General features: G+C 45.8%; 1 protein-coding gene across 2 annotated transcripts in view; it reads left to right on the plus strand.

Annotated features, from left to right (window-relative positions):
- Mcm3ap (minichromosome maintenance complex component 3 associated protein) overlaps positions 1 to 15,550 on the plus strand; it is a 46,958-nt gene extending 31,408 nt beyond the window's left edge. For both annotated transcript variants that reach the window (NM_019434.3, XM_006513894.3), the window contains 11 exons: positions 753 to 821; positions 901 to 1,035; positions 2,343 to 2,496; positions 3,854 to 4,112; positions 4,321 to 4,418; positions 5,989 to 6,379; positions 6,981 to 7,238; positions 7,989 to 8,118; positions 10,711 to 10,914; positions 12,109 to 12,259; positions 15,273 to 15,550. In NM_019434.3, coding sequence (NP_062307.2) covers positions 753 to 821; positions 901 to 1,035; positions 2,343 to 2,496; positions 3,854 to 4,112; positions 4,321 to 4,418; positions 5,989 to 6,379; positions 6,981 to 7,238; positions 7,989 to 8,118; positions 10,711 to 10,914; positions 12,109 to 12,259; positions 15,273 to 15,431 — 2,008 coding nt within the window. In that variant the 3' untranslated portion in view covers positions 15,432 to 15,550. The remainder of the gene's footprint in view (positions 1 to 752; positions 822 to 900; positions 1,036 to 2,342; positions 2,497 to 3,853; positions 4,113 to 4,320; positions 4,419 to 5,988; positions 6,380 to 6,980; positions 7,239 to 7,988; positions 8,119 to 10,710; positions 10,915 to 12,108; positions 12,260 to 15,272) is intronic.
- Positions 15,551 to 16,288: the final 738 nt, after the last annotated feature.

Consider the following 16,288-nt stretch of genomic DNA (forward strand, 5'->3'; position numbering starts at 1 on the left):
ACTAGAGATTATAGTCAGGCCTATACTCTGAAGTCAGGGATTAGGGGCCTTACTCTGACCCATGACTGTTGTGACACAGTCTGGCTTCCTGAAGTCATAGTTAACTTTGGTTTTGTTTGTTTGTTTGTTTGGTTGGTTGTTTTATTCCGAGACAGGGTTTCTCCGTGTAGCCTTGGCTGCCTGGCTAGCCTTCAACTCCGAGATCACCTGCCTCTGCCTTTCAAGTGCTGGGAATCAAAGGTGTGCGTCACCATGCCTGGTATGTAGGCATGTTCTGTGAGCCACACCAGCCAGCACAGAGGCTCTTCTCTCCCATGAGAGCGTGCTCTAGGATGGCAGGGATTTTGTCTGTTTCTCATAGCCAGCTCACAGTGAATAGTGCAGCAGATATTTGATGGGGTTGGGTGACCCGTTATTTTATCAGAGTCTATTATTCTCCCCCAGGAAACATTGAGCAATTACTTTTCACTCAGAAATATCAATAAATACTATTTATTACTTATTTTTAAATTTTTCATACAGTATATTTTGATTGTGTTTTTTCCTCTCCCCTAACTTCTCCTAGATTCTTTCTCTCTCTTAAGAACAAAAGATAACAATAACAAAACAAACCCGTGAGGTCTGTTTGTATTGGTCAGCTACTGCTGAGCATGAGACGTGAGGTCTGTAGTCCATTTCTGGTACTGGGGAAGTAAATACTACTCGTTTCTTCCCTTTTGTAGTCCTTGTCTTTCTTTTTTTGTTATTTGTAGGTTGAGGCGGCTTAGAAACAAGACAGCTCACCAGATAAAGGTCCAGCACTTCCACCAGCAGCTGCTGAGGTCTGTCCGTCATTCTCACTGTTTGAGTTGTTCCTGCTTGGGTACTGCATATTGGCTCATGGTGATCTGCCCCTTCCAGGAATGCTGCATGGGCACCTCTGGACCTGCCATCCATTGTGTCTGAGCACCTCCCCATGAAGCAGAAGCGAAGGTTTTGGAAACTGGTGCTGGTGTTGCCTGATGTGGAAGAGCAGACTCCAGAGAGTCCTGGCAGGTCAGCAGTTTCCTGTATGGGGAGTGTGGATACTGATCCGGAGGAGGATTGTGCTATTGAGAGTCGCAGGCAGGCAGGCAGAATGTTTGTGGGGGTGGACACTAAAGGTTTGTGTCTCAGTGTACTTTGCTCATATGTATTTGGATTTTTATCATTTTTCCATGTACTAGGCATTATTCCATGTAAGTCCAAAAGCTCTAAGATTGAGGATTATTTAAACCTCTGTATGGTATGGTGTCCTGATTAGTATCTACATTATTTAAGATTCTGTATATTTGTGCACCTTGTGCTTGCAGTGCCTAAGGAGGCTAGAAGAAGGCATCAGATTGTCTGGAGCTAGAGTTAGCTGCCATGTGTTTGCTGGGAGTTAAACCCAGGATCTTTGTAAGAGCATCCAGTGCTCTTTACTGCTGAGCCATCATCTTTCTAGCCCTGAGGAATATTTGTTTGTTTGTTTTGCATGTGCCACAGGGTATGGGGGTCAAAGGACAGACTTACAGAAATCTGCTCTCAAACTTCCTAGTGCTGTGACTTTAGTACAGCTACTCACACTGTGGTGACCTTCAACCATAAAACTTTCATTGCTACTTCATAACTGTCATTTTGCTGTGGTTAGGAATCATAAATATCTGTGTTTTCCAATGGTCTTAAGGACCCCTGTGAAAGGATTGTTCAGTCCCCCTAAAGGGGTTGCAGCCCACAGGTTGAGAACCCCCCTGCCTTACACCATCTGCATTCTAGGGGCAGAACTCAGTTGGCAGGTGTGGCCGCAAGTGTCTTTTATCTACTGAGCTGTCTCACTGGCCCAGGATCAGAAGTTTGATTCTGTAAAATAGTTCGGTGGTGGTGGTGGTGGTTGTTTTTTGAGACAAGGTCTCACTCACTATGTACCCTGACTGGCCTGGAACTTGCTATGTAGATCATGCTGGCCCCAAACACAGAGATCCAGCTGCCTCTGCCTCCCAATTGCTGGCATTAAAGGTGTGCGCCAACTCACCTTACTGAAATGGGTATGTGTAACTCCAGGGATGGTTTCTATTGCTCGGGCCCTTTCCTCTTCAGCTCACAGTTTTCAATCTCGTTCGAATGAGCCAATTTCACAACTGTCCTTTGCACTTACCCAAGTAAATAACCCAGTAGAGGGCCAACCTCCATTTTAAAATGATAACCTGTTTTGTGAGCTTCACAATTAGATTTGGTGTCTGGGACCCTGTATCCATATGGTATTTCTCTTGTTTTCCTGAGGATTTCTGTAAGTCATTTTAAAATTAGACATTCCCTGAAATGTTACTTTCTTTCATCTACAGAATACTAGAAAACTGGCTAAAGGTCAAATTCACAGGAGATGACAGCATGGTGGGTGACATAGGAGATAATGCTGGTGATATCCAGACCCTCTCAGTCTTTAATACACTTAGTAGTAAAGGGGATCAAACAGTTTCTGTCAACGTGTGTATAAAGGTGAGTGACAGTCACTTCATGTACATATCTCTAGGTTTCATTTTCTCTCCTCAGATGTCTCTGAAATTATAAATTACTATTTATTCTCAAAGGTGGTTTTCAATGACTCTGAGATGATCGAAGTAAATGCCATTGTCTGTTTTTCTTTACATCTTGATTAATATACCACAGCCATCTACTTGGTGTAAGGTTTTAGTACAGATTCTGGGAGAGCAATGTACTTGCCCTCTGTCGTGGTTACAAATAATAATATATAATATTATCCAGATATAATCCATTTTTTTAAGAGGGGAAGCTTACTTTCGCTCATAGTATTGAAGGTTTCAGTCCATGACTGATGCCCTTGTTGCTTTTCTGAGGACGCACATAGCAGAAGAAAAGTGTACACTTGACAGCCAGGACACAGCTGAGGAGGTTGGCAGCCCACAGTCCTTCAAAGTCATGTCCCCAGTGACCTCATATCTCCACAGATCCCACCTCTTCAGTATCCCTCCCATCTCCCAGTCATGCCAAGCTGGAGGCCAAGCAGTAAACACTTGGCTCCTCAGGGCCAGACTACAGCAAGCACTGAGCCTTGGCTGCCACATTCCTCCTTGAGAATGTGATGCACTCTACAGGATTCCTTTCTACTTTATCTTTTGCTTGACTCAAGCTGCAGCCTCTACCCAACAGCAGACCTTAGGCCCCTTTTTGTTTTATTGCGAGCACTAATCCCTGTTAATGTCATTCTCATAGCTCTTTGATTTTGTCAGGTTTCTTAGTCCTTATTTCTTTTAAACACAATATTCCTACTAATTAAAGTTCCCAACACGGTGTATTTCCTTTGCTAGGGCTCTGCTTAGTAGGCCCTTGGGTTTGAAGTAAATTTGTGCATATGGTCTTGGAACAATGGCTAGTACTTGTGTGATGTTGGTGTTGGTGATAGTAACAATACCTTTTCTTGGTTTAGTCCTTTAGATGATTCTGAGGAAAGGACATGGAGGGGGGAATTTTTCTGATTGCTATCCTCCTGAAAATATATTTACCTTATATTCTCTCTCTCTCTGCTTTTTCTTGTTTTGGCTTGGTTTGGTTCTGTTTGGTTTGGTTTGGTTTGGTTTGGTTGGGCTTCTCTGTGTAGCCCTCACTACTCACTGTCCTGGAACTTGCACCGTAGACTAGGCTGCCCTTGAATTCAGAGATCCATCTGAGTGCTGGGACTAATGGCCTGTGCCGCCGCCATGCGTGGCCCAGCTTTGTCTTTGAAGGACTGTCCAGGGCACAGTGAATAGAGCTCTGCAACTGTCCTTGCTGAGGCAGACTGTCTCCTGTGTTGTCCTCTGGTACATTCACCCTGACATCTTTGATTTTGTTGCAGGTGGCTCATGGCACCCTTAGTGACAGTGCCCTTGATGCTGTGGAGACCCAGAAGGACCTGTTGGGAACCAGTGGGCTCATGCTGCTGCTTCCCCCGAAAGTGAAGAGTGAGGAGGTGGCAGAGGAGGAACTGTCCTGGCTGTCGGCTTTACTGCAGCTCAAGCAGCTTCTGCAGGCCAAGCCCTTCCAGCCTGCCCTGCCGCTGGTGGTCCTCGTGCCCAGCTCCAGAGGGGACTCCGCGGGGAGGGCAGTAGAGGACGGTGTGTGAAGGAAGCCCCGTTCCTGATCCCATACCTTTAAGAAGTGGGTGGGGCATGAGTGTGATGGATGGCCAGCAGAGCAGTGTGGGGAGCTTTGGGGTTAGTGCCCTATTTGTTCTGTCCACAGCGCAGGGCCACAACTAGCTTGGGATGTGTCGCATGTGCAAAATGAGTATTATTACATGGGTCCTTCCTGTTTCTCTTAAAGGTCTGATGTTACAGGATTTGGTTTCAGCCAAGCTGATTTCCGATTACATTGTTGTTGAGATTCCTGACTCTGTTAATGATTTACAAGGCACAGTGAAGGTATGGTTTCACCTTTTAAAGGTCTGTCAGGGTACTTGTTGGTTTCTCTCCTGAGCTACCTATCTTCTCATCTGTCTGGAATGTAATATATGTGGTTGTTTGGATTTTGAGACACTGTCATGTAGGGCAGGCTGATCTCAAGTTTGCTAGGCAGTCAGGGTAACCTAGAAGTGATGCTTCCTCTTCCTCTTCTGTGAGTATAGGCATGTACCGTCCTGTCCAGCTTATATTAGTGATCTCCATTTTAATCTTATGTTTTACACACACACACACACACACACACACTATTTCTAAAGATACAGCAGGCAGGAATAAAAATAAAATTTAAAAAACACCCATAGTATGGTTTCAGTAATATGTTAAATAAGTTTTTTGGCTTTGCTTTGTTTTTTTTTTCTTTCTTTTTTTTTTTGTTTTTTTGTTTTTTGTTTTTTGTTTTTTGTTTTTTGTTTTGTTTTTTCGAGACAGGGTTTCTCTGTGTAGCCCTGGCTGTCCTGGAACTCACTCGGTAGACCAGGCTGGCCTCGAACTCAGAAATCCACCTGCCTCTGCCTCCTGAGTGCTGGGATTAAAGGCGTGCACCACCACGCCCAGCCTTGGTTTTGCTTTTATGAAATTAAAATGACCATTTATATATTACATCTGAATGTCAGATTTATCTAATTAATTTTTTAGAATGAATGCTTTTACAAAATATAAAGAAGTGATATTACCTGAGACTTCCTGGAAAGGTTCTGCTAAAAATGGTTTAGGAAAAGAAGTGTAGGGATTGCATATGGCCTGAGGATGTAGCTCAGGGGTACAGTCCCACTTGACATATAAGAATGTCCTAGGTTCAAAAGATGGCCTAGTCAGCTATCACTGGAAAAAGAGGCCCATTAGACATGCAAACTGTATATGCCCCAGTACAGGGGAACAGCAGGGCCAAAAAAAATGGGAATGAGTGGGTAGGGAAGTGTGGGGGGAGGGTATGGGGGACTTTTGGGATAGCATTGGAAATGTAATTGAGGAAAATATATAATAAAAAAATAATATAATAATAAAAGATATAATAAAATTCTCAATAAAAGGCTATCATAGTAAAAAAAAAAAAAAAAAAAAAAAAAAAAAAAAAAAAAGAATGTCCTAGGTTTTATCTCCAGCACTCTATGAAAACCAAACCAAAGCTGGACAGGAAGAGGTAATGGCAGAGCGTGAGGAAGCTGCCTGGCGTTCAGTGACGACCCTAGTTCTAGGAATAAGATGGAGTGGCTCTGCTCCTGTGGGTGGTGAGGAAGCCCTCATGAGGTCCTTGGTCCTTCCAGGAGGGCTCTGCAGGCCCCACTTACTAATTAGATAAGACTCATGGGGCCCTCTGTGGTGCCTCTGGGAGGCACATCCACAAGGCTCTAGAAGCCCAGACTCAGGCACGCAGAGGCCTTGTGCCCTTTCCTGCAGCGGCTGAGATTTTGTTGTTGGGGCATTTTCCTAAAACAGCCATGGGCAGAGTGCTAAGCCCCTTTCGAAAACTACTTTTTAAAACGAGTGTGACTTGTTTGAGCAGATCTCTCCCAATTGTCTTGACCCTCAGGTTTCTGGAGCAGTCCAGTGGCTGATCTCCCGATGTCCTCAAGCCCTAGACCTTTGCTGCCAGACCCTTGTTCAGTATGTTGAGGATGGGATCAGCCGCGAGTTCAGCCGTCGGTTTTTCCACGACAGGAGAGAGAGGCGCCTGGCTAGCCTGCCCTCCCAGGAGCCTAGCACCATTATTGAGTTGTTCAACAGTGTGCTGCAGTTCCTGGCCTCTGTGGTATCCTCTGAGCAGCTGTGTGACATCTCCTGGCCTGTCATGGAATTTGCCGAAGTGGGAGGCAGCCAGCTGCTTCCTCACCTGCACTGGAACTCACCAGAGCATCTAGCGTGGCTGAAACAAGCTGTGCTTGGGTTCCAGCTTCCACAGATGGACCTTCCACCCCCAGGGGGTATGTACCCACCCTGAGGGAGGAGTGGAGGGCTAGCCTCCTCTTCTTGCTACAGAGACACTATACCAGCGGGTGGATTCCAGGGTGAAGTCTGCAGTCCACTTCCTCTGTGTACCTATCTGCATCAGCCTTTGGGTTTCTGGGTTAGGATGAAACAGGATTTTATGGAGTGGGAGCTGTTGTCCTTTTCCCCAGGACAGTCCTGAGACTGCCCCACAGGCGCTGCTTACCAGAAGAGCTAGGCCAGCTGAAAAGCATGAGACTTCTGTGCCTGCCTCTGAGCTGCTGGCCCTGCTGCTATGACAGCATTTAAGTGCTAGTGTAGGTCACTGTTCATTTAAAGCCTGACTGTGCCTGTGCCTGGGGGATGAGGCCTCTGGGCTGTTTGATACAGACTCCACAGATAGCCAAGGCTGACTCAAACCTGGTGCTGCAGGGGCTGCTCTTTCCTATGTTAATGGCACTGGGAAGGAGGGAGCCTGCTTAATATTCAGCTAACAAAGCTTGTGGACTTACCCACTGTAGCCCTCTACCAAGAAAACAGCATTAATAATATTTCGTGTTCACTGATTCTTGGTCACACCTGTAACTCTCTCTGCAGCCCCCTGGCTCCCTGTGTGTTCCATGGTCATTCAGTACACCTCCCAGATTCCCAGCTCAAGCCAGACACAGCCTGTCCTCCAGTCCCAGGTGGAGAACCTGCTGTGCAGAACATACCAGAAGTGGAAGAACAAGAGCCTCTCTCCAGGCCAGGAGTTGGGGCCTTCTGTTGCCGAGATCCCGTGGGATGACATCATCACCTTATGCATCAATCATAAGCTGAGGGACTGGACACCCCCCAGGCTCCCTGTCACATTAGGTAGTAGTCATTCAGGGTTTGGGGACTGAAAGTCATGAGACTTTCCTAGGCTAATTTTACCCAAAAAGGGGGGGGGGAGTGAGATTTTAGTTAGTTAGCTAGTTAGTTAGTTTGTTTATTTTAAATAGGGTCTTATTGTGTAGCTCTGGCAAGCCAAACAAACAAAACCATCTCCACTCTTGTTTTAAATTAGACCAGAAAAGTCTTAGAAACTTTTGAAGCACTAAGGTTTGACTGGGCATGGTGGTCTATATCTTTAATTCCAACACGCAGGAGGATCTCTTGTGAATTTGAGGCCAGCCTGATTTACCTAGCAAGTTACAGGATAGCCAGGACTATATAGAGAGACCCTGTTTCAAAAACACAAACAAGGCCAGATATGCTGTGCATGCCTTTATTCCCTGCACTAAGGATGCAGAGGCAAACAGATCTCCAAGTTTGAGGCCAGCATGGTCAGTCTATAGAGCATGTTCCAGGACAGTCAGGGCTACACAGAGAAACCCTGTCTCCAAACAAACAAACAAACCAACAAGAAAAGGCCCTAGGAGAGCACAGACTTCCTTCCCTGGAACAGGCCTCCTAGGTTAGCTCTTAGAGGCACAGCTCTGCGAGCTATTCCTGTCCCTTCACAATCTTCACCAATGCATGTCCCATCCAAGCACGGAAGTTACATTAGCGAATATCAAGTGGTCATCTGTTGCTCCTTATATATCTGATTTCTAAAAATCTGTTCTTGTACTGTTTTCTCAGAGGCGCTGAGTGAAGATGGTCAAATATGTGTGTATTTTTTCAAAAACCTTTTAAGAAAATACCACGTTCCCTTGTCATGGGAACAGGCCAGAATGCAGACGCAGCGGGAACTGCAGCTGAGTCATGGACGGTGAGGCCTATGTTGAGTGTGTTTTCTGTCTCTGTTCTGGACCACAGCCCCTTCCCTGTCCTAGAGCAACTCTGGCAACCCTGCAGAGTGCGGGGTGTCCCCACCGCGTAGACACTTGAGAGCAGATGCAGGCATCTCTCTCCATTTATCCGATGAGCTCAGGCCAACCCTAATTGCAGGAGGCAGATAAAAAAGCTGGTATCTCATCTCATAAACCCAGTTCATAAATACCCAATGCAGCACCTGTGCACATTCCCCAGTAGTCTTCCTTCCAGAAGAAACAGGATCAGCAAGAGAACTCTATTAATATAATTTGCTGTTGCAATAGAAAAGCCAGGTGGTCATTTCAATACGTGTTGAAATAATTTAAAATGTTTATTTATTTCATATATATAGTTGTTTTGCCTACATATATGTCAGTGCCCCACTTGTGGGCCACCGTTGTATTCCCTAGACCTGGAGTTACTGACAGTTGTGAGCCAACGTGCAGGCACCGGGGAGAGGGTTCTCTGGAAGGCCAGCAGCCAGTGCCATCAACAGCTGACTCAGCTCTACAGCCCCAAAATGAACTTTTTAAAGCTTAAGTCAGGGTCAGATGGATGGATCAACATGTTGGGATAAAGGATGGCTCAGCGGGTGGGAGTACTTACTGTTCTGGCCTGGCAACCTGAGTTTGATCCCTGGGATCCACTGAGTTGGAAGGAACTGACTCCACAGAACTGCTCTCTGACCTCTACATGTGCACTTCCCACGGCCCTGAGCTACTGTCTTAGTTTCGTTTCTAAGTTTTGCTGTATTGGTAAAATACTCTGACAAAAAGAAACCCAGTGGAAAGGGTTTGAGTTTCTCACTGGGAAAATCAGAGCAGGAACCTGAAGCAGTTAGTTGCAGTCCAGAGCGAATAAAGAATGTGCGCAGGCTTGCTCACCTCAGTAGAGAATGGCGGCCACATAGGGTGGTTTGAGTCTTCCCACGACTACTGATGTCATTAAGACAGTCCTCCACAGGCATGTCTGCAGACCAAGTTCATCTGACAGTCCCTCAATGTGCCTTCCTTCCCAGAGAATTCTGCATGCTTTCAGACTGACCACTAAAACTAGCCACCACAGCTACCTATCATAAATCTATTAAAACAAAAATGCAAAACACACCCCAGTAAAATAAAAGCAACAACAACAACAAAGCATCATGCTCTTCCATAAAGCATTAGGCTTGAAGGCCAGCACCAGTCTGTGCTGCCCGGGTTGTCACTGATGTTGCCTGATGGCCACTGATACGGGGCAGATAGGCATAAATATCAAAAATGAGAATTTCCACACGGTATAGTGCCAGCTCAGAAGAATCAGCATTGTAGCCCTGGTTACGGTCCAGGGTTCAGCAAGCTAACTATCAGAAGTTCCCACAGCCTTGAAATATAGAATCAGTGGATAAGAACACTCGCTCTTTTAGAGGACCCAGGTTTGATTCCCAGCACCCATGTGGTGGCTCACAACCACTCATGACTCCAGTTCCAAGGATCTGGCAATCACTTCTGAACTCTTTGGGCACAAGGCACACATGTAATACACATACACATATACAGGCCAAACACTAACATGTAAAATAAATCTTTAAAACAACAACAATAAAGATGTACTTAGTATATAGAGCTTAAGAGATGGCTCAGGAGTTAAGAACATTTGTTGTTCTTCCATTTTTAGGGATTTGATGCCCTCTTCTGGCTTCCATGTGCTCGTGTATTCTTGTGCTACACATAAGTTCATCACAGGCAAACATTGTATGCATAAAATAAATCTTAACATACACACATGAGAGACAGAGACAGACTGGGATAAGAAACAAAGGCCTGATTTAAAGCAGCTCTAGTGGAACGTTTGGAAGCAATAGCTGTCTTTGTGTCTGTCTGTCTGTCTCCCTTTTTCCCTCCCTCCCCCCAACCCCCTCTTCCTTTCTCCCTCCCTCTCTTTTATGTTATGTATCCCTGGCTGGCCTGGAACTCACTATGTAGGTCAGGTTGTCTTTGAACTCACAGAAGTCTGTCTGTCTCTGCCTCTGCTTCCAGAATGTTGGGATTAAAGGCACATGCCAGCAAGCCTGACCAACAGTGTCTCTTGTTTTGTTTGTTTGTTTTTTTTTTGTTTTGTTTTTGGTTTTTCGAGACAGAGTTTCTCTGTATAGACCTGGCTGTCCTGGAACTCACTTTGTAGACCAGGCTGGCCTCGAACTCAGAAATCCACCTGCCTCTGCCTCTGGAGTGCTGGGATTAAAGGCGTGCGCCATCACGCCCGGCTATTTTTCTGTTTGTTTTGTTTTGTTTTGCCAACAGTGTCTCTTGATGTGTGTGTGTGAGTCACTATATAGCACATAGTATGAGAGCTGCCCTCTCTTGTTGCCATAGTCTCTGACTTGAGGGAAATCGAGGCAGGCCCAGGGCCTGACATGGGTATAATCCACCCACTAGAGCACTTGGATCTTGAGGCTTTTGTTCATAGAGTGAAGACGTGTCCAGCTGTGTCTATGTGCTGTGCACAATGTTGTCATCTTCTCTCCCATCTTTCTTGACTGTAAGAACTTTCACCCTTGTGCTTCCAGTTCGGGGATGAGGTCCATCCATCCTCCTACAAGCACTTTTCCTACTCCATTGCTTCATGTACACCAGAAAGGGAAGAAAAAGGAAGAGAGTGGCCGAGAGGGGAGCCTCAGTACAGAGGACCTGCTGCGGGGGGCTTCTGCAGAAGAGCTCCTGGCACAGAGTCTGTCCAGCAGTCTGCTGGAAGAGAAGGAAGAGAACAAGAGGTTGGTCTGTCTGTCCCCTTCCTGGGTACTCATGCATTCTTTCTACTTCCTGCAAGAGGAAAGTCAGGACAGCCAAGGCTAGGAAGGGGCGGCTGGGCTGGCAAGGGTTATAGTGATGAGACTTTATTTAAAAAGAAAATGAGGAAGAAGAGAGAAAAGAAAAGAAAGGAAGTGAGACATTTATAAAGTGTAAGTGTGGGCTGGAGTGCTTGCTCATTTTCCAGAGGACCTCACTTTGGTACCCACATCCATAGCAGGTGGCTCCTAAACACCTCTAACTCTAGCTCCACGGATCTGACCCCTCTGGCCTCTGTGAGCACTTGTGCACCTACACAGATGTTCACACACACACACACCTACACATAACTAAAAATAACTTTTTAAAAGTAGAAGCCCTTAAGAGACAGATTGTGCTCTAGAAAGAATATTCTAAGTTTTTTCATTTGAAATTGGCTTCATTGCTTATTTTAAGTCTTCTAGAGGAGGGAATATGTGTAGCTAAGTCTACATAGCTTGGTCTGCCATGGCTGACCACTGCTTCTTGGCCCTTGGGAAGCCCAAGGCTTCAGTGGGTCATTTCTTACTAGGTGGGTAGGAGCTAGTGCAGACCTTCCTCTGCTTAGCTGACTCCCTTTCCTTTGTACCTCCCTCTTCTGGCCATTCACACTGAGAAATAGAACGGGGAAGACAGAACTTGGTCAAGGTTGTCTTCCCACCATGCTGGTGTGTCTCTCCTGATGCTAGAGAGGAGCATTGCATTGTGTGCTTGAGGTCAGCTCTCCCCCTGGGGTGCAGTGTCACCTCCAGCCTACACACAGTGCTCCACCCTTAGGGCTCACCTGAGACCTTGCTTCTTCCTCCATTAGGACATGGAGGTCAGCACACAAACCGCAGCCATACTGACACATGCTCCTGACGCAGCTCCTTTGTCTCCAGTTGCCACTCTGGCCCTCTGCATCCTGCATGCTTGAGTCTGCTCACGAGTTCTTGTCCCTGTCAGTGACCAACAACTTCTTAACCTTGTTCTGAGTCCCTGAAAGGATTTAATAAATCCAAGAGCACCACAGAGCGTTCTCTGACGTCATGTGGGCATCCACATCTGTTCACGGATACTCAGGACGAGGAGTTAACAGCACGGGAGCGAGTGCCGCTTAAGCTCTGTCTTCCTCACTTTCCGATCTCATACTGTCTCAGGTTTGAAGATCAACTTCAGCAGTGGTTATCGCAAGACTCACAGGCATTCACAGAGTCAACTCGGCTTCCTCTCTACCTCCCTCAGACGCTAGTGTCCTTTCCTGATTCTATCAAAACTCAGACCATGGTGAAAACATCTACAAGTCCTCAGGTGAGAACGAGTACCCTTGCCATTTCCAGAATTAAAGACGGGGAATACGCCTGCCTCAGTGGACCACACCTTTAATCCCAGCACTCCATGAGTGTGAGGCAGCCTAGTCTACAGGCTACACAGGAACCCTGTCCTGAAAAATGAAGGAGGGGAAAAAAAAGAAAGAAAAAAGAAAAAACAAACTAAAAACCAATTTTAAATACCTTAAAAGTTCTGTCTCTTTAGAATATCCAAAAGTTCACTCTTTCTCTGGCCTTATCTTCTCTCTGCCTTCCCTCCCCCCTTCTCTCTCCCTTCCCCCTCTGCTTCCCTCTCTCCCCTCCCTCTCTAACCTCTCCCCTACCCCCTCCCCACACCCCCCCCCAGTGTTCCATGGCCTGCCTCTTCCTTCTCTATCACCTTTTTTTCTATGTCCATGTTCCCTTCTCACCCCTGTTCTCATGCCCCAAATAGATGTCCTTTTATACTAAAAAAAAAAAAAAAAAAAAAAAAAAAAAAAAAAAAAAAAATCCAGGAGTTCTCTAAAATATCCAGATTCTCTGTAAAATATCCAAAGTCTCTAAAATTTCAATGTCTTTTTGAAAGTTAAAAGTCTCTGAACTATGGCTACTTGTAAAATAAATAAGTTACCTAGGTTCTTGTTCTAAGAAGGGGAATAAGGGCACAGTCACGGTCAACTTGCGAGCACCCAGAGTCCAGCAGTGTAAAGCCAGGTGTCACACTACTACTGTCTGACACTCACTCTCCCTCTTCTGGGCTCCTTCAAAATGCCTGGTGGCTGTCTGCAGCACATGCAGCTTGTCCTCTAGGCTCAGGCTGGCTACATGCCACAGCTGCTGCGACCCCTGGTGGTCAGGTCACCATGGTACTGCCATACCCAATGCTTGAGTCCCCATTGCAGCTGAGCTGCTCCTGGGACAATAACATCTCTCGGGCTTTCTTCAGGGACTCTCCACCCCTGCCACATGATACCAAGCATTATATTGCCATGACGCCTTCAATCCTGAGCCTTCTACTGCAGGGGGAGCATCCGTGGCCTGGCCTGGCCTCTCATGGTGCCAAAGCCTCAGCTGTTCTTCACAACCCCTATATGCCTTCAAAACCAGTATAGGGAGAGCCTTCCACTACCAAGTTCAGATGCCAACATGAGGTGCAGCCTCAGCTCCCTCTGGGCCATGAGCTTCTGTGTGCTCATCCTGAATAAACACTTGAGAATAATTTACCTCAGTGCTGCTGGTCTCCTAATCTGGGCTGATTCTGCAGCTCCCAGCTGACCAGTATCACTTGTCTCAGCCTTAGAGTACTTGAGGGACTCAAGACTTCTCTCTCAAACATCACAAGCCAGGCCACCACCATCTGCACTACTCTTTTTTTTTTTTTTTTTTTTTTTTTGGTTTTTCGAGATAGGGTTTCTCTGTATAGACCAGGCTGGGCTGGCCTTGAACTCAGAAATCCGCCTGCCTCTGCCTCCCGAGTGCTGGGATTAAAGGCGTGTGCCACCATGCCTGGTTTGCACTACTACTTTCACCATTTGCTGCATTCCCACAATTCATTAAACTCTGAACACTCGAGTGCTTTTCTAGTCTGAAGTTCCAGAGGCCATGCACAATCCTCCAAAATACATGCTCAGGTCTGTCACAGTAATGCCCCAAGGCCTGGTAACTAATTTCTTAATTAGAGCTTCTATTCCTGTCATAAAACACCATGACTATAAGCAACGTAAAGGGTTTATAGTCCATCCAAAGAAGTTAGGACAGGAACTCAAACAAGGCAGGAACCTGGAGGCAGGGACTGAGGCAGAAGCCATGGAGGGTCCTGCTTACTGGCTTGTTTCCATGGCTTGCTCAGCTTGCTTTCTTATAGAACCCAGGACAACTGGTCTAGGGGTGGCCCCACCCACAATAAGGCCCTCCCACATTAATCAGAATGTGCCACAGGTTTACCCACAGGCCAGTCTTATGGGGGCATTTTCTTTATTGAGATTTTCTTTTCCATAATAATACCTAGCTTGAAACTAACCAGCACTGCTAGGCAGTGGGGGCACACACCTTTAATTCCAGCACTTGGAAGGCACAGGCAGTTGAATTTGGGGCTAGTCTTGTCAACAAACCAAGTTCAAGGACAGCCAGGGCTACACAAAGAAACTTTGTCTCAGAAAATAGAATGAAACAAAAACAAACCAGCACACACAGGAACAGTAGCTCTTGTCTGTGGGGCCACATAACTATCTGAACCTTGACCAGACTCAGTTCTGGGATTAACTTTCCCTAAGGAAATTAATAAGGGAAGAAGGTGAGCTCACAGAAGTAAATTTCACATTAGGATAGTGTTTTCAAAGCCAGATCGTCCAGGCCCCAGAGCCTCTCTATGTTTTTCTTGGCGGATAAGGAAGCAGAAAGAGTTTATCTGAAGGATCATGCCGTGGGGCAGGGGCGAAAGGTGTTTCCAGAATGCCTTAGGAAGCCTCACAGAAGGAAGGCAGAGTACGATAGCATACTGTTTCCATTGATGAGTTTGCTTAATCCTTTAAAATACTCTTCTCTCTGACTTACTGTGAGGCATGGTGGTGTACACTCGTAAGCCCAGCACTTGGAGATGGATGGAAGCAGGAAGATCAGGAGTTCAAGGCCAGCCTCTACTATGTAGCAAGTTTGAGGCTATCCCAAACTATATTCCACCCTTTTTCAACCCCACTCTACCTGCTCCCCAAATTTATATTCTGACTAATTCTCTCTAAAGACATTGCCAGATAGTTAACAAAGTTTAATGTACAAAAGTCTTCACAATGGAATTGATTATATGTCTTATCAATAAATGACCCAAGGCGGGAACTTGGTTAAGCTCCGTAGAATACTGGCTATTTGTGTGTAGCAGATTAGGCAGGCAAGATGGAGGAGCGCTACCAGGCGAGGGTTCTGTTGAGCCCAAGAGGCTCTGTGATGCGGGCGTGAGCATGGATGTGATGTGACGCCGCCACACATGACTACTTTTTGCTGCTTTTTTACTCAATTAGAATTCAGGAACAGGAAAGCAGTTGAGGTTCTCAGAGGCATCCGGTTCATCCCTGACGGAAAAGCTGAAGCTCCTGGAAAGGCTGATCCAGAGCTCAAGGGCGGAAGAAGCAGCCTCCGAGCTGCACCTCTCTGCACTGCTGGAGATGGTGGACATGTAGCTGTCTGACGGGAGACGGATCTCTAATTCATAATGCTTTGTCTGTATTCAATTGTGTTATAGATGCTGTTGGAAATGTGACTATTAATTATGCAAATAAACTTTTTGAATCATTCCAGAGCCGCCTTAGTTTTATGAATGAAGGCTATGTGATGTCTTTAGTAGGTTTGGTTTTTTTTTGTTTTTTGGTTTTTGGTTTTTGGGGTTTTTTTTTGGTGATCTTAGACTTTTTTCTCTCACACACACCGGAAAATACTCAGAGGGAGTTTTTGTGACTTTCTGGTTTTCAGTACACACTTATTTTGAGACTTTCATGCGTGAGTGTACTGTAATTAGATCATTTCTACCCCTCCCCCTCCACACTCTGGGATTCATGACCTAGTCTTCTATAATTGTTACATATACATACGTCTACTGAGTCTATTTAATGTTGCTTGAATGTATATGTGCTTAGGGATGACCATATGGGATTGGAGAACCTATCAGAGATCTACCTGGAAAAAACCGATTCTCCCTCCCTTGGTAATCCATTGACTGCTTATTCTGTTTATAATAGATAATTCTCTTAGTAAAGTCATTGCCCCTGATATCTTAGCTATCAGAAATGCAGGGACAAGTAAGACACAGGGTCCTCACTGCAAGGTCAACCCTGCTTATCAGGAGAGCCAACAGACAGACAGACAGACAGACAGACAGACAGACAGACAGACAAAAATACATATATAAGTCGTAGTAGTATACATAGAATGTAGTACATACATAGAATGTAGTAGTGTCCATGAGAGGGCATGATGAACTCCTTGAGGCACCAGTTGGTTGTGAGGCCAAATGGATGGAACAGGCCAGCAGGCTCTCACT

This window comes from Mus musculus, chromosome 10 (genome assembly GCF_000001635.26).
Source record: "Mus musculus strain C57BL/6J chromosome 10, GRCm38.p6 C57BL/6J".
NCBI classification, from domain to species: Eukaryota; Metazoa; Chordata; class Mammalia; order Rodentia; family Muridae; genus Mus; species Mus musculus.